At 39.1% G+C, this 27,598-nt stretch overlaps 1 protein-coding gene across 1 annotated transcript in view; it reads left to right on the top strand.

Moving 5' to 3' along the window:
- TMOD3 (tropomodulin 3) overlaps window positions 1–27,598 on the top strand; it is a gene marked incomplete at its 3' end in the record, with an annotated part of 83,918 nt that overhangs the window by 12,401 nt on the left and 43,919 nt on the right. The window contains 1 exon segment of the mRNA NM_214294.1: window positions 27,074–27,273. Within this exon segment, the coding sequence (NP_999459.1) occupies window positions 27,148–27,273 (126 nt within the window). The 5' untranslated portion in view covers window positions 27,074–27,147.

The following is a 27,598-nucleotide window of genomic DNA, read 5'->3' as shown; positions in this document are numbered from 1 at the left end:
AAAAAAATGCACTTTGAAGTTAGTGACTTTATTAGCCAAAATTTATTGAATACTTGCTCTATGTCAAAGAATTGTTCTAAGTGTTTTATACACATTCAATTAATGAATTAGTATATCAGCCCCATGAGATAGGTACTATTATTATTCTCATTTTACAGATGAGAAAACAGAGACAAAAGGTGGTTCACAATGTTGCTCAAGGTTACAAATTGAAATATCTGTAAGAAGGTTGAAATCTTTTTTAAAAATCTATTTTAAATGTCATTTTTGGTGAAATGGATTATAAAGCTTTTTCTGGTCTTAAATGAAGTTGTTCAAATGTAATTCAGCCAGGGTGATGTGGAGGATACAGAATTTAGAATTCACTGTGTGCATCAGGTATTCTTCTATGCTGCTGAATTGCCTTCTGAGGTTACTGCAGTTCATGGGCTATTGGTAATTACATTAAATCGTTACACACTTTTGTGTTTTAGTTTATAGTTTTTCCTTCCCTTTTGCCTCCAGCTGTGGATTCTTGTTGCTGATTACTGTCATTTCAGTAACTTGGTTTGTTAATGTAACATAATGGTAAAAAACATGGTAGAGACAGTATGATATAATGTAAAAAACATGAATTTTAGGGTTAAGTTGAAATCTCACATTCACTGTTAAGAAATAAGTTACCTATTGTAGGGAAGGCCTACTTCATCCTCTATGAAATCGGGGTAGCAGTATTTTGAAGAGTTATTATGAGGAGATGTATTTGGTAAAGTGCCTGGCAAATAACAGGTATGCAGATAAAAATTGGTTCCTTTATTTTTCTCTTCATTATGTTGGAATATGGTATATGGTTTTTTTGTTAATCTGAGAAACTCAGTAAATCAAAGAACTTTTTTTCTAAAATATTAGAAAGACAGTTTTATTCTAATACTTAAAAGCATTAGTTTAGGGAGTTCCCATTGTGGCTCACTGAATCTTACTAATATCCATGAGGATGCAGGTTCAATCCCTGACCTCACTTGGTGGGTCTGGGATCTGGTGTTGCAGTGAGCTGTGGTGTAGGTCACAGACACAACTCAGATCCCACATTGCTATGACTGTGGTGTAGGCTGGCAGTTACCCCTAGCCTGGGATCTTCCATATGCCATGAGTGTGGCCCTAAAAAGGAAAAAAAAAAAAATTAGTGTACAATTGGTGTCATAAATGTTCATTTGAGTATTATCCTAAACTCTTTTGGATCTTTGTCCTAGGCCCTCAGTAACCTCTTCTCTGCATTAAATTAGGTTGCCTTTTACTTCTTTTTTGTGGTTTTCTTGGTTTCCCTTGTTTGTTATTAAAGGAAAAATGTTCTTTAGCCCTTTTAAAAAGAACCTATGCCAAGACAGATCTTATGACCTTACCCCAGGAGCAGTAAACCAAGTTTCTTGGCCAATAGCAATGATTTCTAAGACTTCCTTTCTTTCTTCAGTTCTGCTTTTTTTTCAGCTATCACCAGTCTTTAATATTAATTGGATTTTGTTTCCATCCCCCACCCCATTACATTTTTCTTTTCTCAGAAACTGTCCCCACTAGCTGTATGCTTCTCATTATTTCAGTAGTTTTATACAGCTTGGTTTTTATTGTATGTGTATATGTATTTCTCAAAGGCTGTGTTTTGGTAATTGTCATTATTTGTAGGTAACTTCCACACACTGTAAGAGTGGCCAAAAAAAAAAATTCAGTTTGTGCTGAGGTTTGTGCTTTCTGTCTTGAGATCCCAATAAAAATCTATGATACCCTCTCCTTACAGGACTGTTAGATACTTTGCCAAATGCAAATACTCCAACTCAGGTCACCAAAAAAATTTTAAATGCTTTTACTGAGGCATAATTTACATATAAAATTCATCCATTTTAAGTGTACAATTCAGTAATAATAGGTAACTATTCCTATCAAAAAACTCTTCGGTGCTGTCTTCAGTGCTATAGCAAAGCTTGGTATGTCCCCAGTCCCCTGAAATTGATTAGAGTAAAATAGGTGGTATCCGTAAAAGTCCCAAGTGTGCTTTCTCCCCAGAGGTGTATATGACATGCCTCACCATGTAGGAAGCGAGACGAGGTCCATTGAGCACATGCATTCATAGCACGCAGGACACGAAACACCTGAATCAATGGCGAATATTCGGGCTAAGTGGTGTGGTGCATCCTGAGTGTTGTTACCTTCAGAGTGGAAAAGAGGCCAAATTGGGTGGGAGGAGCTAGGAAAGGCCTTGGAGAAGTTGGACTTCAGCTAGTCCTTGAAGGCTATGCAGTTGGGATAGGATGAGAAGTGAAATTTGGGCCTGGGCAGGGAGAATTGATGAAGAGAAGTGCAGACCATTGTGGGAAACAAGTGAGGCAAAGAGGTAAAGATGAACTTAGGACATTTATGAGACCTCAAGGAAGCCAGCCTGATCAGAACTGAGGATTCCTAGTAATTATTAGTGAAAATGAAACTGCACACCTCAGATTGGAACTTGAACCCATGTGCTGGAACTTTAACTCAACAAGATTCAGATTGGGACTTGAACCCACTGAGTATTTGTTTGTATTAATTAAAATCACACATCTTGGGAGGTCCCTTCATGGCTCAGTAGTTAGCAAACCCGACTGGTATCCATGAGGACTTGGGTTTGATTCTTGGCCTTGCTCAGGGGGTTAAGGATCCGGCGTTGCCATGAGCTGTGGTGTAGGTTGCAGACGTGGCTCAGATCCCAAGTTGCTGTGGCTGTGGTGTAGGCTGGTGGCTACAGCTCCAGTTGGACCCCTAGCCTGGGAACCTCTACATGCTGTGGGTGTGGTCCTAAAAAGACCAAAAAAAAAAAAAAAAAAAAAATCACACACCTGGTCCCAGGACTTACTGAAATTCAGGTTCTTTATATCTCAGTGCAAAAGGAATTCAGTGAGAGTCAAAGTGACAAATAAGTAGTTGTAATGAGACTGAGTGTTTGCCATCTTAAAAGGTGAGAGGCGGAGTTCCCGTCATGGCTCAGGGGTAACAAACCTGACTAGTATCAATGAGGATGCGGGTTCAATCGCTAGCCTCACTTGTTGGGTTAAGGATCCGGTGTTGCTGTGAACCCTGGTGTCCTTTCCAGCCCCTAGCCTGGGAACTTCCATATGCCGAATGTGCGGCCCTGAAAAAGCAAAAAAACAAAAGAAACCCAAAATAGGTGAGAGGCAAGAAGCCCTGAAATAGGGAGTGGTGAGTTTTTATGGGCTGGTCAATTTCATAGGCTAATAAGTGGGAGGATTATACCAACTATTTCAGGGAAAGGGAGTGTTCCAGGAATTGGGTGACCACCTTCTTTTTGGCCTTTTATGATCATCCTCAACTGTCTTGGCACCTGTGGCTGTGTCATTCAGCATGCTAATGTGTTACAGTGAACTTGCTGAAAGTCAAGGTCCATTGGAAGTCAAATCATCCATCATCTTGCACCTAGTTGATTCTAACCAATCTTTGTCATTTCCTTAAGAGCTGTGTCAATCTTACCTCCTATTTCAAAAGCAGGAAGATGGAGTTTTGTCAGAATCACCTGAGAAATTTCCAAAATGCAAGCAGCTAAGAAATAAAAAATTCTTTTTTTTTTTTTTTTTGTCTTTTTTGTTGTTGTTGTTGCTATTTCTTGGGCCGCTCTCGCGGCATATGGAGGTTCCCAGGCTAGGGGTTGAATCGGAGCTGTAGCCACCGGCCTACGCCAGAGCCACAGCAATGCGGGATCCGAGCCCCGTCTGCAACCTACACCACAGCTCACGGCAACGCCGGATCGTTAACCCACTGAGCAAGGGCAGGGACGGAACCCGCAACCTCGTGGTTCCTAGTCGGATTCGTTAACCACTGCGCCACGACGGGAACTCCTAAGAAATAAAAAATTCTAAGCAAAGGAATGAAATGTAAAGGCACTGTTTCAAGAAGCATAGTCAGGTGACTATGATCAAGATCATCAGAGCAGGAAAGCAAGAGCTTAGTCAGGCAAGGAGTTTGCTTGTTCCTAGGAGAGGCAGCTTGGTAAAGCATTGTTTTTTACTTCCTTTCTTTATGAGACTCCGGACATTTCCCTAGGTATTGGAACTGTTCCTGGAAAGGGGGCAGGTCCAGAAACAAAAGACATTGAAAGCCTGCACAGAACTTGAGAAAAGTTAAAGCGATTTCTCTTGATGTTTCCTTAAGGAAAAAGGGGGAAAAAAACAAAATCCATACTGACCCCATCCCAGTTTAAGAGTTTCAATTATATAGAGCCTTGGAGCTTGGGAGAATGTATAATGATATATCTCTTTAATGATTTTTACTGTTGGTCTCATAGATTGTTAGTTTTTCCCCTTAATTAATGTTCTGAAATTCTTAAGACTCTTTAATGGCTAATGCTTTTTGGGGTTTTTTTTTTGTTATTGTTTCTTTGTTTTTTTGTCTTTGTTTTTGTTTTGTTGTCTTTTTTTGTGTGTGTGTGGTATAGGTTGCAGACATAGCTCAGATCCTGTGTTGCTGTGGTATAGGCCGGCTCTGGCGTACGCCGGCCGCTACAGCTCTGATTTGACCCCTAGCTTGGGAACCTCCATATGCCACTAGCGCGGCCCTAAGAAGACAAAAAGGCAAAAAAAATAAAAAATAGAAAATAAAATAAAATTTTAAATAGACAGTAGTTAGATACTTTAACATTTATTTTACAAAGATAAAATGAAATAAAAAGGCAGAAGTGCATGTGTTACTTTGTGCTTTAGTATTTTTACTATGTTAATAAAATTTATATTTAATTTTGTGGGTTTTTTTTTTTTTTTTTTTTTTTTATCTTTTGTCCTTTTAGGGCTGCACCCATGGCATATGGAGGTTTCCAGGCTAGGGCTCTAATCAGCTATAGCTGAAGGCCTGTGCCACAGCCACAGCAACGCCAGATCCGAGCCACGTCTGTGACCTATACAACAGCTCATGGCAACACCGGATCCTTAACCCACTGAGCGAGGCCAGGGATCAAACCCACAAATTCATGATTCCTAGTCAGATTTATTTCCGCTGCACCACAGCGGGAACTCCTTATATTTAATTTTGTGATTAAAATTCTTTTGCATTCATTCTTATGATTTATGATATATTTGAAATTCATGTTTTCATAAAAACATTTCTAATTTTATTATGGGAAAATAGGAACTAATCTGTTGAAATTTGCCTTAGTTGGCAACTTTTCAGGAAAGCATTTATTAATATTGTCATTCCACTTTAACTTCTCTTTCTCTGGTACGTAACAACATTGGCCCATGTTTGAGTCTTTATTTACTTTTCTTGTTGCCTTATCTGTTCTGGTTTTTTAAGTCACTTTCCTAAAGTATTTCACTTGATTGTTTTTGTGCTTATCTAGCAAGATTCAGCTCTCATATTTTTCTTTTTCTTTTCTTCTTTTTTTTTTTAAGGCTGCTTCTACAGCATGTGGAAACTCCCTGGCCAGGGATTAATTCAAGCCGTAGCTGCAACCTGAGCCACTGCAGTCAGATTCTTAACCCACAGCAGGAACTACTCCTTTCTGCTTATACATTTTTCATCTTAGCAGTGATGAGGGCAAGTTACTATTTTTTCCCTCCAAGATTGGGTTAGTGTTTCCTAAAATTATAGACTTAGAGCTAGAAGAGACCTGAGGCTACTGAGCCTGAGGATGAATTGAATAGGCTTCATCCCTTTGCTACTTCTCTTTTGTTGGTAGTGGCTGCATAAGGACTTGAGGTGGAATTGATAGTGACTGGTGAGAAGGCTGTTGGATTTGCTGTGTCTGGCATGGACCTACAGGAATGTATTCCAGAACTAGGACATATCTTGGTTATTTCTGATCTAGTCTGGGAAACTGAGAAGTGAAATAACTTGCTCAGAGTCACAGAGCCCTTAAGTCCATAGAACTGCTGACCCCCAGTTCAATGCCAGGAGCTAAGTGCTAGGCTTTTTCTCACTAAAAATTCTGTAGTTCCTTTTGAATGTTTTGTTTTGGTTTTCCTCCTTGGGTGATAAATTGAATTCTTTCAAGTACTTCAGTTTGTCACAGTTTCTTGTATGTTCAGGAAAGACTCAGAAGTATTAATTAGTTTAAAATATAGTTTAGTTTATTTTTAAAATTTTCAGAATTATTTAAAAATTTTAATATTTAATGATTTTAATTTTTTTCCATTATATCTGATTTACAGTGTTCTGTCAATTTTCTCTTGTACAGCAACGTGACCCAGTCACACATACATGTATACATTTTTTTCTCACTTATACTCCATCATAAGTGATTAGATATAGTTCCCAGTGCTATACAGCAGGATCTCATTGATTATCCATTCCAAAGGCAATAGTTTGCATCTATTAACCCCAAATTCCCAGTCCATCCCACTCCCTCCCCCTCTACCTTGGCAACCACAAGTCTGTTCTCCATGTCCGTGATTTTCTTTTCTGTAGAAACGTTCATTTGTGTCATATATTAGATTCCAGATATAAGTGATATCATATGGTATTTGTCTTTCTCTTTCTGACTTCACTCAGTATGAGAGTCTCTAGTTCCATCCATGTTGCTGCAAATGGCATTATTTTGTTCTTTTTTATGGCTGAGTAGCAGTCTATTGTGTATATATACCACATCTTCTTAATCCAATCATCTGTCAATGGACATTTAGGTTGTTTCCATGTCTTAGCTGTTGTGAATAGTGCTGTAGTGAACATGTGGGTGCATTTGTCTTTTTCAGGAAAAGTTTTGTCTGGATATATGCCCAAGAGTGGGACTGCTGGGTCATATGGTAGTTTTATGTATAGTTTTCTAAGGCACTTCCGTACTGTTTTCCATAGTGGTTGTACCAATTTACATTCCCACCAACAGTGTAGGAGGGTTCCCTTTTCCCCACACCCTCTCCAACATTGTTCTTTGTGGACTTATTGATGTTGGCCACTCTGACTGGTGTGAGGTGGTCCCTCATAGTAGTTTTATTTGCATTTTTTTAATAATCAGGGATGTTGAGCATTTTTTTCATGTGCTTGTTGGCCATCTGTATATCTTCTTTGGAGAAATGTCTCTTCAGGTCTTTTGCCCATTTTTCAGTTGAGTTGTTTGTTTTTTTGCTGTTGAGTTGAATAAGTTGTTTGTATAAAATATAGTTTTAGGTAGATCTCCTTATTCTAACAAAGAAAGAGGGTTTGAGTTACATAGTCTAGCTAAAACTGAGAACTTGCTTTGCATTTATTTTTAAGACTGAATGTTTTCCTATTGAACTTTTAAAACTTGCTGCCTTATCCTCATTACAATTCAACCAAAATCACTCTCTTGGAAAGGGGGAGAAAAGTAGATTTTATTAGAAAGAATGAGTTCCCATCGTGGCGCAGTGGTTAACAAACCCGACTAGGAACCATGAGGTTGCAGGTTCGATCCCTGCCCTTGCTCAGTGGGTTGGGGATCCGGTGTTGCCATGGGCTGTGGTGTGGGTCGCAGATGCAGCTCGGATCCCGTGTTGCTGTGGCTCTGGCGTAGGCTGGCGGCTACAGCTCCGATTGGACCCCTAACCTGGGAACCTCCATGTGCCGCAGGAGCGGCCCAAGAAATGGCAAAAAGACAAAAAGACCAAAAAAAAAAAAAAAAAAAAAAAAAAGAAAGAATGAATTTTATTAAAGTGAGATTGTTGGTTGAAAACAAAATCTGGTCTGGAAGGATTAAAGCACTAGCAGAATGAGACAGGGTAGGGAAATACTTTAATAACTTTTTTATTTTCAACATTTATCAACTGTACTAGTTGACATTTTGGCCAAGATCTTGTATTATTTTGCAATTATAAATGCAAGTAATACAATACATAACACAAATAATGATAAGTAGCTGTATTATCTGTATATGTTCATATTTATTGCATAGTCATCATTTTGGGAAAATTTCATATTAAAAAATATCCTCTCTGACATTTTCCACATCTTGTGGACTTATTTTGGTGGTTTAGATTAGTTCTGGTGGTCCCTTAAAGCATTATATCCTATGTTTTACCAAAAACCTAAATTTTTTGAAGTCTCTAGAATGCTGGGACAACTTTCATACAAATATTGTGATGCCATATTAACTGTTCATCAGCAGTTCTGCAAGTATTACCAGCAATAATTATGAATGTCTTCATTGAGACACATTTAATTGCAAATAGTTGATTGCTCCCAGGATAGTTTCCTTATTTGCAGGGTATTTCTCTATATAAGCACACTTTCAGTTGAACTGTGATGCACTTTTTAATCCTTTTTTTTTTTTTTTTTTTGCCTTTTCTAGGGCAACTCCTGCGGCATATGGAGGTTCCCAGGTTAGGGGTCAAATCGGAGCTGTAGTCGCCAGCCTACGCCAAAGCCACAGCAACATGGGATCTGAGCCGCGTCTGCAAACTACACCACAGCTCACGGCAATGCTGGATCCTTAACCCACTGAGCAAGGCCAGGGATCAAACCCGCAACCTCATGGTTCCTAGTTGGATTCATTAACCACTGAGCCGCAACCGTAACTCCCCACTTCTTAATCTTTATTGTGGCCCAATTGTTGAAACATAGCATTGCTAGAGGATAGGGTTCTGTGTATCCATGAGTATAAAAAGGGAGTGCAGGGAGAGAAGAGACATTGCAGTTATGGATTCTTTTCAGTGCTCCGGCAAACTGTGCTCTCTGGATGGAAGGTGGCAAGAGAGGGTCTAAAGGAGATTAAGATTTACTTTCACTATTCGCCCAACTTTGCTCGTCACCACTTTTGTATATTGAGAGAGCTCAACAGTGTATCCACAGAAAACTTAAAGTGTTGAGTTTGAATCTACATTTAACATTAAATCTACAGTTGAATATTACCATCTCTGTACCCTGTTTTTGCCATGTCTTTGATTCTTATTTAAATTCCAGTTTGAGAAATATGATAAAGCAGAGAGAGAGAGCAACAATCTGTTCTATGAAATTTTCTGAAAATCTTTTTTCCTCTCCTTTCTGTGTTTCCTCTTCTCTCCCTTTGTCCTCTGCCCCTCCAGTCCAGTGCCTCCCTTTTCCAGGACAGCATGTGAAATGTAATTAATAGGCACTTAGTAAATGTATACAAATATGTATTGACTTGAAGATGGAAAATTGGTAGGAGGTTTTCAGAATGAAGAAGGGAAAAGTCTGGTTTGAAGCCCAGGAAATTCAGGAGGAATGAAACTGAGGAAAGATGTTGCTGTTCACCTTTTGTTCACTGCAAAGAACTCAGCTTGATCTTAGCATGATTTTTAGACCTAGCCTGGTTTATTTTAGGATTTTATATATAGTTCAATGCTTACTAATTCGATGTATTAAGAAAATTCTTACAAGAGGAAGAATGAGTCATAGTGATACTTCTTTTCGGGAGAAAAAGAAAATGAAAACCCTGAATCTCTCCAGTATATATTTGGAATGGATTCAGCATTTTGATTGATGGCTGAGCACAGATAAACTTTCCTTGCAAGCCACTTCATATCATATTGATTTTGTCCACATTATAACTGGTAGAAGGATCTTGTAAGTTAACCAGCAAAGATAAAGAGCTCTGTAACCTTACTACCCTGAAAGATTTGTTTATGATGTCATTTCTATTTTGAGATTTTTTTGAGTTTCCGACAACTTTTAGAAAAGCACAAGCATTTCCTAGCCTACCCAGTCTATTAAACAAACAAACCAAAAAGAAGACTGAAAAACATTTGGTACTGAGAAACTGCATATGCTAAGGGTGTGGCTGGTGTGGCATTCATCCAAGTGCAGGGTGGGTTCCTCTCTGGCCTTGCCTTGTACCTCTGATGCTGCCATCCCACCAAGAAGAATAAAAAAAGAAGAGGTGAGCTGTGACTGGGAGTTAGTTTGGCTGCTTTGAGCCAGAAAAGGAAGTGGGGGTACTCACATGGGAGCCACAAAATCTCTCAGTAGAGTCTTGTTGAAAGATTGTTTTTGAAGTGGTGTGAGTAACCTATGAAGTAAGTATTTTCTCCTGATAGTTACAGAACCTGACTGCTTTCTACTTTAAGGTTGCCCTCAGTAGCCTCCTTCCAGTTAAATCTCTTCTTTGTTCTGGCCCTAACGAGTTTTTCTAGACTTCCCTCAGACTTCAGACTTTTTCTTTCCTTGTGCTTTTGGTATTTATAGATAGCACTTAAAAAAAAAAAAAAAATTCAGGATTCCGTCAGTGGTAATGGAAGGAAAGACAGGGCTACTTAGCTAATTTCATATTTAGTGGGGGTGTAAAGGTTCTGCGATTGGAACCACCATTTTATCAAACTGTGCAGAGAACTACCTCACTCAGATGTTGCCACATCTGGGTCAACCATAGCATCCACAAAAGTCATTATTTAAGGTACTGCCTTTTAGGGGTCATTGTATAGAAGAGGCAGTGAACAGAAGGGTAGATTTAACATTCAACTTATTTCCTTTAAAAAAAGGCTTGTTTACTACAATAGTAAATTATATCACATTTACTTAGTCTTATTTACTACAATAGTAAATTACAATAATAAATTATATACAGCTAACATAAAATGGTTTTCGCGGAATTCCCGTCGTGGTGCAGTGGTTGATGAACCCGACTAGGAACCATGAGCTTTAAGGTTCAATCCCTGCCTTGCTTAGTGGGTTAAAAATAAATAAATAAATAAAATGGTTTTTGTTTTTGTTTTTGTTTTTTTTTGTCTTTTTGCCTTTTGTAGGCTTGCTCAAGTGGCATGTGGAGGTTCCCAGGCTAGGGGTCGAATTGGAGCTGTAGCCGCCGGCCTACGCCAGAGCCACAGCAATGCGGGATCTGAGACTCATCTTCAACCTACACCACAGCTCACGGCAACACTGGAACCTTAACCCACTGAGCAAGGCCAGGGATCGAACCTGTAAACTCATGGTTCCTAGTCGGGTTCGTTAACCACTGCGCCACGACGGGAACTCCGGTTTTCATTTTTAAGGTGGTAAATACTGTGTGCATAGTGCTTTGAATGCAGTGAATACTAAGCACATTTTTTGGTTATAATTGTTATCTGGAATCATAAGCTCATAAAAAGAAATGACCTTATGAGACTCTTAAACTCCCTTGAAGTTGAGGAATCTGCTGCATAATATCCCTGACAGATATTCATACTCAGCCTGTGCTTTAGCAATGCCAGGAATAGATAACTTTATTTACTCCAGCCTTCTCCATCAACGAGAATGTTTCTTAAGCCAGCAGAGCTGAAACTCGAGTCTGACTTTAAATAGGAGAGCATCTAGATGCCTTAAATATTAAAATCTCCAGGTAGACATAACTTATTTTAAAATTGTTTCCATATTAATTCTGAAGCCAGGCCCAAACAAAAAAAAGAGAGAGAAATGTTGTTTTGAATTTTTTTAACCAGAGCAAATATTTATCAGCAGATACTTATCAAGTTTTGGATAGTGAACCATATTCAGTTCAAAAGATTAATGGATATTTATCCAGAGGGAATATTTTGATCCTAACTGCTGTTATCTAATATGTATCAACATCAACATAGTATTATTATCTAAAAATAAACTTAGGGGAGTTCCCTTTGTGGCTCAGTGGTTAACGAATCCGACCAGGAACCATGAGGTTGTGGCTTCGATCCCAGGCCTTGCTCAGTGGGTTAACGATCTGGCGTTGCTGTGAGCTGTGGTGTATGTCACAGACACGGCTTAGACTCCGCGTTGCCGTGGCTCTGGTGTAGGCCAGTGGCTACCGCTCTGATTGGACCCCTGGCCTGGGAACCTCCATATGCGGCAGGAGCAGCCCTAGAAAAAGGCAAAAAGACCAAATAAAATAAAATAAAATAAACATAGGTAATTACTAAATTTTCTTTAGCGTGAAAGGGTAGTGAGATTACCAGTCAATAGTCAATATCTGAAACAAAAAGACAAAACTGAATTTAACACCTACTATGATAAGGGAAGAGTTATGCTGGCCAGGCACAGTCTCTCTGAGTGGGAGAGACTAATTTCTTTCTTTTTAAAAAAATTTTTTTGGAGTTCCCGTCATGGCTCAGTGGTTAACGAATCTGACTAGGAACCATGGGGTTGTGGGTTCAATCCCTAGCCTTGCTCAGTGGGTTAAGGATCTGGCGTTGCCATGAGCTGTGGCATAGGTCGCACATGTGGTTCGAATCCGGCGTTGCTATGGCTCTGGCGTAGGCCGGCAGCTACAGCCCCGATTGGCCCCCTAGCCTGGGAACCTCCATATGCCACAGGAGCAGCCCTAGAAAAGGCAAAAAATAAATAAATAATTAAAAAAATTTTTTTTTGTCTTTTTAGAGCTGCACTTACGGCGTATGGAAGTTCCCAGGCTAGGGTCGAATTGGAGCTGTGGCTACTGGCCTATGCCACAGCCACAGCAACACCAGATCCAAGCTGCATCTGTGACCTACACCACAGCTCACAGCAACATCAGATCCTTAACCCACTGAGCAAGGCCAGGGATCAAACCCGCATCCTTGTGAACACTAGTTGGGTTCATTACTGTTGCGCCCTCACTGGAACTCCAACCAATTTCTTATACAGGGTTTTTGGGAAGAGTGGAAGTCTGGAAGTGGCAAATGCTGGATCCTTAACCCACTGTGCCTTAAGAGAACTCCCTGTATTTTTATTTTTAAAAAGGCAAATTTTAAAGGAAAAAAGCCTAAGCCATCTTAGCATTTTAATGTGAGAAACTTAAAAATACAGAGTTAGGCACTGAATCAAGTGTTAACCCTTCTTATTAATTCTTAGCTTAATTAATTTGTTAATAAGCCTTGATTTATTTCTTAAACAGCTTTTTTTTAATAATGATTTTTTTTTCCCTTATAGCTGGTTTACAGTGTTCTGTCAGTTTTCTACTGTAGAGCAAGGTGACCCAGTCACCTTTCTAGGGCCTCACCTGTGGCATATGGAGGTTCCCAGGCTAGGGGTCCAGTTGGAGCTACAGCTGCTGGCCTATACCACAGCCACAGCAACGCGGGATCTGATCCACGTCTGCAACCTACACCACAGCTCATGGCAATGCCAGAACCTTAACCCACTGAGCGAGGCCAGGGATCGAACCTGAGTCCTCATGGATACTGTTTGGGTTCGTTAACCAGTGAGCCACGCTGGGAACCCCTTAAATAGCTTCTTAACTTAGAAAGATCTGACCTAGGAAGAAAAATCCTAAACAAAAATACTATCATCTAAAGTTAAGAGGTTAGTATTTCAATAATCTTGAATGACTCCAGATTAACTTTAGTGACTCATAAATTTGCCCTTAGCCTTGAAATTAATTATATTTCTTATATTTTAGTACATGGCATGTGCCATGATCTTTCTCTATTGAGGAGTAATGAGCAAAACAAAGTCCCTGATTGAACATCGTTTAGATTTTAGTGACAAGATATAGATAATGAATCAATAAATAGATACATGTCAGATACTAATATAGAGGGAAATACAGAATAAGGAAAGAGAGATTACCTAGTGCAGTAGTGGGGGGCCTTTGAGAGTGATATTTTATATATGGTGGATGAGGAAGTCCTCTCTAACCAGTTGATATTTGAGCAGAGACCTTAAAGAAAGGAGGGAATAGGTCATTTAGCTGTTTCAGGGAAGAGTTTTCCAGATAGAAGGAACATCAAGTGCAAAAGCCTCCAGGCAGGAGTATTCCTGGTTTGTTGGAGGAAGAGCAAGAAGATCCGTGTTTCGGAAGCAGTGTCAGCGAAGGTAGAGAATGGTTGGAGATGAATTGGGGCCTGGAGGAGATCATGTAGGGCCTTGTGGACCATTGTAAGGCCATTTGGCTTTTATTTTGATTGAGATGAGATGCTATTAGAAGATTGTGAGTAGCAGAATTACGGGATCTGGCCAGTTTACACAAGAACCTATACAGAAATGTTTGTGAACAACTTTATTTGTAATAATGAAGAACTGTCTTTCAACATCCGAATGGTTAAACTGCTGAAATTACGTACCATGGAATACAATTTAAAAAGTGAACTATTGAAGTTCCCATTGTGGCACAGCAGAAACGAATCCAACTAGTAACCATGAGGACACAGGTTTGATCCTGGTCTCACTCAGTGGGTTAAGGATCAGCGTTGCCATGAGCTGTGGTGTAGGTGGCAGACGTGGCTTGGATCTGTCATTGCTGTGACTGTGGTGTAGGCCGGCAGCTGCAGCTCCAATTCAGCCCCTAGCCTGGGAACTTCCATATGCCATGGGTATGGCCCTAAAAAGCAAAAAATAAAAAAAAATTAAAAAGTGAACTATTGAGAGTTCCCGTTGTGGCTCAGCAGGTTAAGAACCTTACCAGTATCCATGAAGATACAGGTTCGATCCCTGGCTTTGCTCAGTGGGTTAAAGGACCCAGCATTGCTGCAAGCTGCAGTGTAGGTTGCAGATGCAGCTCAGATCCCACGTGGCGTGGCTGTGGCGTAGGGTGGCAGCTGTAGCTCCAATTTGACCCCTAGCCTGGGAACTTCCATGTGTCTCAAGTGTGGCCCTAAGAAAAAGAAAAGTGAACTATTGATACACAGCAACTTGGACAAATCTTTAGGGATTTATAGTTAATGGTAAAAGCTAATCCCTAAAGTTACATATTGTATGATTCTATGTATATAGCATTTTTAAAATGACTTAATTTTTTTTTTTCTTTTTAAGGCTGCACTGATGGCCTATGGAAATTCCCAGGCTAGGGGTTGAATCGGAGCTGCAGCTGAGGCCTACACCACAACCACGGCAACACATGATCTGAGCTGCCTCTGTGACCTATGCCACAGCTTGTGGCAATGCCAGATCCTTAACCCACTAAGAAAGGCCAGGGATTGAACCTGCATCTTCATGGACATTATGTGGTTCCCTCTAAGCCACAACAGGAACTCCTAAAATGACTGAATTTTTTTTTTTTTTTTTTTTTTTTTGCTTTTTACAGCCACACATGCGGCATATGGAGGTTCCTAGGCTAGGGGTCGAATTGAAGCTGTAGCTGCCGGCCTGCACCACAACCATAGTGAAGTGGGATCCCAGCCGTGTCTGCAGCCTATACCACAGCTCATGGCAGTGCCAGATCCTTAACCCACTAAGCGAGGCCAGGGATCGAACCTTCGTCCTCATGGATACTATTTGGATTCATTTCTGCTGAGCCACGATGGGAACTCCTAAAATGACTTAATTTTAGATGGAAGCTCCCTTGTGGCACACAAGGATTAAGGATCTGGCATTGTAACTGCATTGGCTCAGATTGCTGCTGTGATGTATGTTCATTCCCTGGCCCAGGAACTTCCCACAATTTGGGGGCACGGACCAAAAAAAAAAAAAAAAGACCTAATTTTAGAAATGAAGGGCAGATGAGTTGTTGGCCAGGGGTTAGAGAAGGAGATGGGTGTGGTTATAAAAGGGCAACATAGGGAATCTTTGTGGTATTGAAACTGTTTGTCTTGACAGTGTTGGTGGATACACAAACTTAAAAGGTGATAAAATTGTATTACACACAAGTACACAAATATGACTACAAGTAAAACTGGGGAAATCAGAATAAGATCTATATCATATTGACTATATCAATGTCAATATGTTCATTGTGACATACTATAGTTTCACACAGTGTTACGATCAGGAGAAATTGGACCTGTTAAAGGGATTGTTCTGTGTTGTTTCTTACAACTGCATGTGAATCTATAACTAACTCAATAAAAACTTCAATTAGAAAGAATAAGATGGCTCTGGTACCGTTGTAGAAGATAGACTATACACTGTATGGGCATTAGAGTGGGAGCAGGAGCCCCTCTTAGAAGGTGATTGCTATAGCCCTGGAAAGAGATGATGATGGCTTGGATCAGAGTGGAAGCAGTGGAGATGGTAAGACATAGTATTTTACAGATGGAGCCAAATGCCTGATGGATCAGATGTGTGAAAGAAGTCAAAGTTAAGTCCGAGATTTATGGCCTGAGCAACTAAAAGAGTGGAGTTGCTGTTTATTAAATGGTAAAAACGTGGCAAGAGCAGATACGGGGGAGAAATTTGAGTCTTTTTTTTAGAGGTTTTTTTTTTTTTTTTGCTTTTTAGGGCTGTACCCGAAGCACATGGAAGTTCTCAGGCTAGGGGTCAAATTGGACTACAGCTGCCAGCCTATGCCACAGCCACAGCAATGCCAGATCCTTAAACCCACTGAGCGAGGCCAGGTATCAAACCCGCATCCTCATGGATATTAGTCGGGTTCATTAACCGCTGAGCCAAACTCCTGAGAGTCTGTTTTGTACATTTATATTTGAGATACCTGTTAGCCATACATGTAGAGATGCTACATGGGTAGTTACTTTTAAGTCTGGAGCTGGAGAGGGAGATCCAAATTGAAGATAAGAGATAAAGGGAGACTAAGAGAAAATAATGTCCCCACAGCCAAGTAAGAAAAGTGTTTTAGGATGAAAAAAGTGATCTGTTGTCAAATGCTGCTTCTTATAGGTCTTGCAAGATGAGACCTAGGAATTGACAGTTGAATTTGGCACCATGCAGGTCATTTCTGAGTTTGGGTGGAGTAAGTTCTGGGAACAAAAGCCAGAGTGGAGATGGTCTAAGAGAATAAGATGGAGAGGACTCGGGGTACTGAAAACAGTCAGTTCTTTCGAAGAATTTTGCTATAAAGAGGAGCCAAGAGATAGTCAGGAGGGGGATATGAAGTGTCTGAAGGGAGCCAGGAAGTCAATGGAATGTTTGTTTTTATTTTGGGAGGTATATTACAGTCTTTATGCTAATGGGCATAATCCTATAGGGAAAGGGCACAATTATTGGAGTGATCTTGTGTAAATGAGCATGGATGGGGTCTGTCACAGGCAGTGGGATTGACCTTAGCTGAGAGTCTGGACAGCTTATCTAAAAACAAGAGGGAAGGTACAGTATATGGGTACAGATTTGGGTTGGTTGGTAGATATAGCAGTGGAAGCTTAGATGTCATTTCATGATTGCCTCTATATTCTCAGTGAAATATTAAGAAAATGCCTTCATATGAGAGTGATAGGTAAGAAATAATAAAGGTTTGAGAGAAAAGAAGTAAGATAGTCATGTAAGATTGTAGGAGAGTGATTGGACTAGGAAAATGCAATGGGGTTACTAGGAAGTGCTCTTTGATGTTAATGGTGATAAATATTAAATATGGCTAGTCAGCTGTGTGTTTTCCTCATGCTTTATCTGCTACCCTGGTACAAGTGAGTAGGACGAGCATTTTAACCAGGATAGGAGTTTTACCAAATGAGTTCTAGAGAAAGAGAGAGAATCAAAGAAATTGAGAGTTATGGAGGGGTACAAATATGGGTAATGATTAGAACTAGGTTAGAGTCATGGGGATGAGAGCTGATGTAGGGCAACAGACTAGATCATCAGAAGAGAGAAGGTCAAGAAACTCAGAGACTAGGTGTTGGAAGGGTCAGCTGTGTAGATCTTGAAATCACAGTAATAACCGGGTGCCAAATTCATGACCATCTCTTCCTCAGCAGTTTGACTGTAAGTATTAAAAATACTGGAGAGAAAAGTTAGGAATAGTAATTGTGTAATATTTTTTAAAAATCATGACAGATTGTTTCCTATTTCACTTTTTAGACTCAGCTCTTTGCAGAAGATGATATCAGAAATAGTATTAACAGAGACATGCACTTTTGTTTAGCCTACAAATGCATGTGTGTGTGTGCATATATATATATTTTTTTGGCTGCTCCCATGGCATGCAGAAGTTCCCAGGCCAAGGATCAAAGCTGAGCCATGGCAGTGAAAACACTGAGTCCTTAAACTCTAGGCTACTAGAGAACTCTAGCCTACAAATATATTTAAAGGCCATAGCCAGAAATTGTTTTATTTAGCAATTTTAATTGATTTTTATTTATTTTGTTTAGTTAATTGTGTATTATCATTATGAGTTCAAAATGTGTCATATTAGACCAGTTCTTTTTTTTTTTTTGTCTTTTTAGGGCCACACTAGTGGCATATGGAGGTTCCCAAGGTAGGGGTCAAATCAGAGCTGTGCTACATCACAGCCATAGCAACACAGGATCCAAACCGTGTCTGCGACCTATACCACAGCTCATGGCATGCTGGATTCTTAACCCACTGAGCAAGGCCAGGGATCAAACCTGCGTCCTCATGGATACTAGGCAGATTCGTTTCCACTGAGACTCAAGGGGAAATCCTAGAGCAGTTCTTAATGTGTATCTGAAAACAAACCGTTATGAAAATATTAACCAGGAACTTTTTTTTTTCAAACATAGAAATAGAAGTGGCATAGGGCCATGTTCAGCTCTTCAGAAAAAATAAGTGTGGAACCAAAAAGTATTATTAAATACTAACTGAAATTAACATAGGGGTTATCCTTTAGTATATTTCCTGTCCTTATCTTCTTACAGCCAGCCTGTGAATAAGTCTTTTTGGCTTTGCTTCTAAAATACATCACAAATTTTTTACGCTTTCATCTCCACAAAGTCACCATTGTTTCTCACCTAGATTGCTGCTGTTAGCAGAATCCTAGGCTGAGAGAGCTGCTAGAGACTTTGAGATCTTGGCTCAAAAGTCACCTTTCAGGAGGAGTACTCATCATGGCTCAGTGGAAAAGAATCTCACTAGCATCCATGAGGAAGCAGATTCTATCCCTGGCCTCGCTCAGTGTGTTGCCATGAGCTGTGGTGTAGGGCGCAGATTTGGCTCAGATCTGGCGTTGCTGTGGTTGTGGTGTAGGCCAGTAGCTACAGCTCTGATTTGACCCCTAGCCTGGGAACCTCCATGTGCCATGAGTACAGCCCTTAGAGAGGGGGGAAACAAAAATCACTTTTTAGAACAGTCTATCTGAACCACTTTAAAGTAACTTTCCTGACTCTTATTTCCCCCAAAGCATTGTCCTAGGTTTTTCCTTACCATATTTATTGCTATCTGTTATTACCTAGGTTTTTTTTTTTTTTTTTCATTGTTTTTTGTCTGAATGCTTCCTTTAAAATAAATTGGAGCAGGGAACTTGTCGATCTTGTACACTGCTCATGTCTGTTGTCTGGAACAAGTTGATTGCTGGTCCAGGAAATGTTCAAAATATTTGTTGAATGAACTGTGAGTATATTGGAAAACATAATCATCTGGGAAGCTTGAGACAGAAAAGGAAGTTTTTGATTTAGTGGGACAGATTGTTTCAGTATCCAGGGGTCCTAGGAGAAGCCAAAGAGGAAAAGACACACAATCTTAAGCCTAGCACATCTGAAGAGTGAGGTTTGGTATCTTCCGAGGAGGAAATTCACTTCTGTACTCAAAAGAAAATTGAATCTTCATCAGAGCATGTATTTAATTTCAGAGGTCTGACGACTAATGATCAGGTGTTTTGTTTTGTTTTTTTCTTTTCTTTTGTTTTAACGGGAAAAGACAGCAGAGAACTTTGAATATCAAGCCAAAATGGTTTGACACTGAGGGAAGAAGAAATGAATAATGCAGAGGCTGTACAGGATTAGCAGAAGGATCAAATACTAATTATCAGTGCCTTTTTAGTTGTGATAAGGGAAATAGAATGAGGGAGCGGAGTTCCCGTCGTGGTGCAGTGGTTAACGAATCCGACTAGGAACCATGAGGTTGCGGGCTCCGTCCCTGCCCTTGCTCAGTGGGTTAATGATCCGGCGTTGCCGTGAGCTGTGGTGTAGGTTGCAGACGCGGCTCGGATCCCACGTTGCTATGGCTCTGGCGTAGGCCAGTAGCTACAGCTCCTATTAGACCCCTAGCCTGGGAGCCTCCATATGCCGCAGGAGCGGCCCAAAGAAATAGCAAAAAGACAAAAAAAAAAAAAGAATGAGGGAGCAAGAGAGGCACTAGAAATCTGGGGGAGGTAGAGGGAACTACCAAAAAAGGGAAAGGGGAGACCTGATATGTGATTCAGTTAAGTCAAATTTGGCTTAACTATGTGTAAGCAGGTCATGAACTTGGTGATGACAACCCAGTGAGAAATTGAGGTCTAGGAGGGAATCTCTGCTCTTCAGGGGTCTTGTAGTGTCCCGCCAGAGAGACCAATGAAAGATGACTAAATACAGTGTCTTTGCTGGTTTGACTTTAGGTAGAGGGTGTCTTTGGGAGTAGCTGGCCAGCCAACCCTGGAAAAGGATTAAGTGTGGTGGTCCTCAGCTTTGCTTTTGCAGAGACCTGATTTCAGGCCACCAGTAGGTGCCTAATTTCTTTAAAATTGGCCCATACTAACTGTACTCATAAAAGACTGGTGAATAAGTCAAAATGTGAGTTTATTATTTTACAGCGAGGAAAGCTATGTGAATAGTCAAGTTTTAATTAGAAGATTACTTGGTGAGCATGGAGAAGAATAAGGGGAATTGAGAGATGTAAATGTTGAAAGACATCAGGCATTGTCCATCTGATGATTCTTCATATGAGGAGTGTAATAGCCAGTCACATCTGTTGGTCAGAATACCATGACTCCCCATGCTTAATGAACATGGCCAAATCTTGCTTGGTGAACTCATTTTCTTCTATCTGCCTGCTTGCTGCCTTCTCTCTATGGTTTTGTAACCACCATTCTATGGTCATTTATTCTGTTTACTTTCTGGGGGGACACATTCTCTTAACATTATATGTTGATATTATTAATTATAACCCTACGTTTTGAAGATAAAACCTTTCTTAGAGGTGGGAATGGAGGGCAGGGAAAATTTCAGGGAAGAGATGTATGACATTTTAGCTAGAACTTAAAGACTATGTAGGGGTTTGAATGAGGTCAGAGGAAGGTGAGAAAGAGTACATTCATTGTAGAGAGAGAATGAAATAAGCAAAGGCCTAGAGACCTTGATTTGGGTGTGTTTGGCATATTGGCTATGTGATGGGAGCAGCCAGAGATAATATTATAAAGTTGGCTGGGACCTGGTTGTGAACTGTGTGTCTCATGCTGAGGAATTTGAACTTTATCTTGTAGGTCAGGGCTTGGCGAACTTTTTCTGTAAAGGGACAGATAGTAAATATTTTAGGTTTTGCAGACCGTATGATCTTTGTCGTATTTATTCAATTTTGCCATTGTAGCATAAGAGCAGCCATGGGTAATGCATAAGTGAATGAATGTGACTGTGTTGCAGTAAAACATTGTATATAGAAACAGGCAGCAGGCCAGATTGGTCCACTGACACTATAATTTGCTTAATGCCATTGAAGGTACTATGCATCTAGATTAGGTTTTTGAACCGGAGAACAGCATGATCACATGTGTGCATTAAAGAGAGAACAAATAAGAGGCTGAACTTTGAGCCTGCCTTGTTGAAATAATGATGAAATAAAGGTTAGCACCTCAAATATTAGAGACTCTATCACTGAATCTTGTAGTTCCAGTTTTGTTTTGTTTTTTTAAGTATAGTCAGTGTCAAGTCCTTACTCTATTAAAAAATGTGAGACCAGCGTTCCTGCTGTGGTGAGGGAGGTTAAGGATCTGGCATAGGTCACAGCTGTGACTTGGATTCGATCCCTGGCCTAGGAACTTCCATATGTCACAGGTGTGCCAAAAAAAAAAAAAAAAAAAAAAAAAAAAAAAGAAGAAGAAGAAAAATAAGTGGAAATTGGTTAAATAAAGTAGTGTTTCTCTTAAAAAATCATTGTCATTGTGGATCCCAGTGTTAGCTGATGATTTGTGCAGAAAGCAAATTGCCATTCATGGGAATATGGTACTGACTGCTTCAGTTCTCTTTGAGTTCATTGTGCCTGTCCTGCCATTTACCATGTGCAGACGTAACTTTCCTATGATATTTCTTTGTTTGAAACAAAGGTTTGAAACAAATGGATTTCAGAAACCATCAGTTACATACATAGTGCTTTGTCTCTGTTTTGTGCAAATGTATCATTTAGGTATTAAGGCTGTCTCTTAGAACAAATTAAAGCAGTTCTGCATGGTGCTGGTGCAATGATAAATATAAATGTAAATATGGCATCTGAAATCTCATGACAGTGCTTTGTTTTAAGTGACCTACAAGATCCAGAATATAGCTATTAATTTTTAAAGATCATCTAAATAGAAAGCTAAAGTTAAAAACATGTGACATGATATGGCTGAGGATCCATCTGGAAATTAGCAGGGTCCTGGAAGTCTTTTGTGAAAACTAAGGAGGATTCTAGAGACAATGAAAAGGAAGTTGTTTAATAATAACAGTTCATTTCAATAAATAAAAAGAAAGTTGGTTAATGGAGTAAAAGGCTTTGGGCCCAGAATATTCCAAGAGTTCCCTTATGTTCCTCAGTATTGCCCCTGAAAACTAAAATCTAGTGAAGCAGTGGCAGAGTGAAAAGGAAAGCATATCATGACAACAGTGCCCATAGACTTTGGGGAGTGTTGTAGCAAAGTTCTTCGGCCTGTGAGTAGGACAAGATAGACTGCCATAAGAATGTGAGACCTAATTGTCAGAATTTACAAATTGCACCCCTCCTGAGCAGTGGCTCACAAAGCCTGGTTCCAGACCAGCTGCATCAGCACCCTCTGGCAGCATGTTAAAAATGCAGATTTTCAGCCCTACCCTAGACTTACTCAATCAGGAAACCAGGGGTGGGGCCCAGGGTGGTGTCCTAAGCCTTTCAAGCAATTCTGTTTCACTCTAAAACATGAAAACACTGTTCTAAAAAGTGAGTAAGGATGAGAATTAAACAGTCTGATCATCCCAGAATTTCAAGTTAAAAACTTTACTTTTGCCTGAAAGTTTGCCTAACCTGGCAAAACTAATTTTTACTTATATACAACCTTTTAAAAAATGACTATGAGAATATTATGCTTAAAAAAATCTATTCTGTACTATATGAATTATAAAATGTATTTTTATGAAAAGTATTTTATATTAGCATAGGAATTGAAAAAAATTTCCTGTAGAACCAGTATAGATTTAAAATATTTTTCTAGCACGCTGGTCGAAACCATTCAGAATTTGTTCCCTCCCAGTTTATAGATGCCAAAGGATTAGCAAGGGAGGACATGTTATTTACAAAACAGAAAGCCAAGCTAAGGCTTCCAGAGCTTCCCTTCCAAAGAAAATCTGAGCTTCTCTTGCTACTATGTGGCTCATTGTCAGTACGCAGATAATCATGAGTCAAAGATGAGATTTGAGAGGGAAGTTACAATCAAGTTAGAGAATCTGAGAATGTGGACACTTTTTGTGAGTTTTGAGCAACTGTAGTTAGGGTGAACAGTGGTCATATTCTTTATACTGAAGCAGAATAAAAGCTTCTGGGAAACTTGAGTATATTATCTGGAAGTCCTTGCCTCTTAGCAAAATTTCATAATCCAAATTTGAAGAAATTGCCTTTCTGATGCTTTGAAAAGGAAAAAGCAAGCCAAAGGAGTAAATTCTTTAAAAAATCAAATGAAAAACACTTAGATATGTTTCCCCTAGAAAACACCATAATAAACTATTAAGAGTTAAAATGAAAGAAGAAATTTTTTTTTTTTTTTTTTTTTGAATTTTGCCTTTTCTAGGGCTGCACCTATGGCATATGGAGGTTCCCAGGCTAGGGGTTGAATTGGAGCTGTAGCCACCGGCCTACGCCATAGCCACAGCAACGCGGGATCTGAGCCTTGTCTGCAACCTACACCACGGCTCACAGCAACGCCGGATCCTTAACCCACTGAACAAGGCCAGAGATCGAACCTGCAACCTCATGGTTCCTAGTCAGATTTGCTAACCACTGAGCCATGACGGGAACTCCGAAAGAAGAAATTTTTAACATATACCTGACAAAGATTAGTATCCAAAACAGAGTAAAGAGCATCTGTTCTCTTTAAAAGATAACACAATATAAAAATGGGCAACAGATTCTTCCCAGACTAAGAATGCCACTAAGTCTAAGTGGCAAAGAACTAAGTCTAAGTCTAAAGCAAAGAACATATGAAAAGATACTCAACCTCATCATAACTCAGCAAAATGCAAATTAAAACCACAGTGAAACATCAGTTCATATCTACCAGAATGAGCAAACTGAAAACCTCTGATAATACCAACAGTTAGCAAGGATGAAAACATGAAATTGCTATGCACTGAATCTTCTAGAAATGTGAATAGGTATAACTACTTTGAAAATAGTCTGACATTACCTATTAAACTTGAGTAATACCATACTCTTTTCCTAGCAATTCCACTCCTAGGTTTGAACAACTTGGAGAAACTTTTGCTCATGTATACCAGGAAATAGGTAACAAGATTGTTTATAGCAGAAGAAAAGAGCAGGAAAGACTACAAGTAATTGAGATGTTCATTTGTGCAGTGGAAGATGACATAGAAATGAAAATGAAGGAATTACAGCTTTCAGCATGAACTTAAAGCAATGCTGAGTATAAAAAGCAAATCACAGAAGGATACATACTTTATGTATCCATATAGATATAAGTACAAAAAAGCAAAACTAAAACTGTTTAAAGATACATATGTTTAAGGTAAAACTGTAGAGAAAGAATGATTAATTCAAAATTCAGTACAATGACTACTTCTTTTGTGGGGAGCAATGCAGTTGAAAAGGGGAACCTAAGAGTACTAGAAATCTTGTCTTTCTGAGTCTGGGCAGTGTGTTCATAATGTTCGTTTTAGTAATCTTTAAGCAATACTATAAATATGCTTTGCGTGACACATTTTACTTTGGGATAAAGAGCCATCTCTTGGAGTAACCTCTTTAGTCACTCTAAGGAATGTCATGTTCCAAATCCATAGACCCTGGGTGCCATATAACATTGCCTTTGCCCCTAATATCCCATTCCTATCATATTGTCCATTATAGTACCTTATTAGTAAGGTGACCATTGATTTCATGGCCCATACAGGCAAACTTGAGAGTAAAGTGAGGGGATGCTCGAATTAATTAAAATAACATGTATCTCTTTGAAATATTTATTAAACAAGAAGTTGGCTTTAATATTTAAACCTCAAGAATAAAATATTTTATAATGATTTTTTTTCCATTATAGCTGGTTTACAGTGTTCTGTCAATTTTATACTGTACAGCAAGGTGACCCAGTCACACATACATGTATACATACATTCTTTTTTCTCACATTGTCATGCTCCATTATAAGTGACTAGATATAGTTCCCAGTGCTATACAGCGGGAAAGAATAAATTATATTAAACCACATTAAAAAATTCTTGGGTTGATTATCCAAACATTTAAAAAATAGCGAAAGCTAAATAATTACTCTTGGTATGTATTCATGTACTTTTATTAATTTTTTACCCTTACCTGTCTCAAATACCATGTCATTGGTATTTTTAATGAAAGGGGTATTTTTTCAAAATGTTCTTCTTATAAGATGTTCTTATAAATCAAAAATAAATAATTTTCCCCTAAAATTGCCTGCCACATTATTTAGCATTGCATTTTATGGCTAGTATATTTGAAAGTGCTAATATATTCTATTGAATATTCTCTGCAGTTTTATTTTTATCTTTTTTCTTTGTACAGCTCCACACCTGCGGCATATGGAAGTTCCTGGGCTAGGGGTTGAATTGCAACTGACGGCCTATACCACAACCACAGCCATGCTGGATCCAAGCTGCATCTTATGGCAACTCTGGATCCTAACCCATTGAGCAAGGCCAGAGATAGAACCCACATCCTCATATAGATGACATGGGTTCTTAACCTGCTGAGTCACAACAGGAATTCTGACTCTCTTATTTTTAATCAAGGGAATACACTCTCCGGATACTTGATCAGCTTGTTGTCTTGAAGTTGAAAGTACAAAGGAGGTTTACCAGACTTAGTAATGACAACAGTGATAATACTTATGTGTTCAGTAAGTGAAAAAATCCAGAATAACTGCCAAACCAGATGAGGTGCCAGAGGAACAGGTGTAAGCCAGTTCTGTCTTGGGCAGTTACACAAAATGTCTGCAGTTTAACATCTGCCTAAGCACAGCTCTGTTAATTTGCTTGTTATTGGTCCCAGATGGTTGCTAGCTGACAGACCCCTGTGGTGAACCTTCCTTTCTTCTTAGGAGATGAAAACATATAAAGGGACCCATAAAATGTTACTGCTTTGAGAACGAAAATATACTAGTTAAAATACTAAGCTGGAAAAACTTGGGAGAAGGATGTGGGAAGTATATCCAAACTTTGAAGTACTGGGCATTTTGTGGCCAAGAAAAATTTAGCTAAATCACTAAATCTGAGGATTATTTCTTATTCACATAGAAATATTTATGAGACAAATGATCCACATATATGGCTAGAATTTATAGAAATACTTTATTTTTACTTCACACTTTTTTTTGTGGGACTTAACTGTAGGTATTTTTTTCCTATAGAATAGTCCTGCTGTATCTGGAAAAATGATGCTTGTTGAGTCACTTTGTAGCTCTTTGGGAGGGATCTCCAAGGTGAGGAAATGGTGAAGACCCTCCTGACCAGACTTGCCAGTCAATGGACAACACATCCCAGCATGGTTTTGAGTATTTTACTAAAATATTTTCAGAATGCTGTATATTTTTCCTTTAAAAATGCCTTTTCAAAAAAAATTTATTTATTTTTGGCTGCACTTGCAGCATACAGAAATTCCTGGGCCAGGGAATGAACCTGAGAGACAGCAGTGACAATGCCAGATCCTTAACCCACTGAGCCACCAGGGAACTCCTCAAACAATTTTTTTAAATGCACCATCTCAAAAAATATTTTTTTTCCAATGGCCACTCCTGCCATGGAGAGTATTTTAATGTCCCCTCTGTAATCATATTGAGTTAGAAAATAATGTTCTTCTAAGCAATTTACAGTAAAACAAACATGCCTCAAACATACTCTGCTTAAGCAAAGTACTCTAGTGGTAATCATTTTAAGCTGTTAATGGAAAAAAATTGTATTTTGGCACATATTATAAGCTCTTCCCCCCAAAACTTAGTTTTTAGAAAATCCAAATCCTTTCAAGTTGCTGTTTTAATAGATTTGAATTGTATTCCCTTCTCTCCCTCTTTTTTCCCAGTTGTGGTTTTTTGTTTTTGTTTGGCTGCTTTTTGTCAACAAGAGACAAAAAGTAAAAGCACTGAATGATCCATAGACAAGGGTAGTATGTGATATATGGTCAAAGTATATATGACACATGGAAATTATATTTCCTAAAATAGATCTAAGTAGGTGGAGGTAACTTAACATGTAAGTATTTTTGTTTCTTCTCTCCATAGCTGTAAGAAAAAATAGAAATCACTTTTGACTGTACTGAATAGCAAAAATTAAGTGATTTACTCTACTCCACACCATGGCACTATCATTCCGGAAGGACTTAGAAAAGTACAAGGACCTCGATGAAGATGAACTCCTTGGGAATCTATCAGAAGTAGAGCTGAAACAACTAGAAACTGTTCTGGATGATCTTGACCCTGAGGTAGGTCCTAGGTAATAAAGAGAAATGAAATAATTTTTCAAACCCTTTGATACCAAGTAGCTGCCTTTGAACAGTTAGCTTTTTCATGACTTTTCCCTGATGCTGCCAACCTCCTCCTCCTCTTTATCCAGATGAACTTTTTGTCTGCTTTCCATTTCTTCCACTTCTGACTCATATTTCTACTGACATATTTGTTCTCAACTATTTTCTCCAACATCTTTGTTTTCAAACATCTCCTGAAATTTTCTTTCCTGTAAGAAATCTTTTCTCTCTTGGCAGGGGAGACTGTCTTTGGTAAATACAGCCGATGATTAACTTTTTTTCC

Source organism: Sus scrofa, chromosome 1 (genome assembly GCF_000003025.6).
Source record: "Sus scrofa isolate TJ Tabasco breed Duroc chromosome 1, Sscrofa11.1, whole genome shotgun sequence".
Classification (NCBI taxonomy): Eukaryota; Metazoa; Chordata; class Mammalia; order Artiodactyla; family Suidae; genus Sus; species Sus scrofa.
This window is presented reverse-complemented; position numbering and strand designations above follow the sequence as displayed.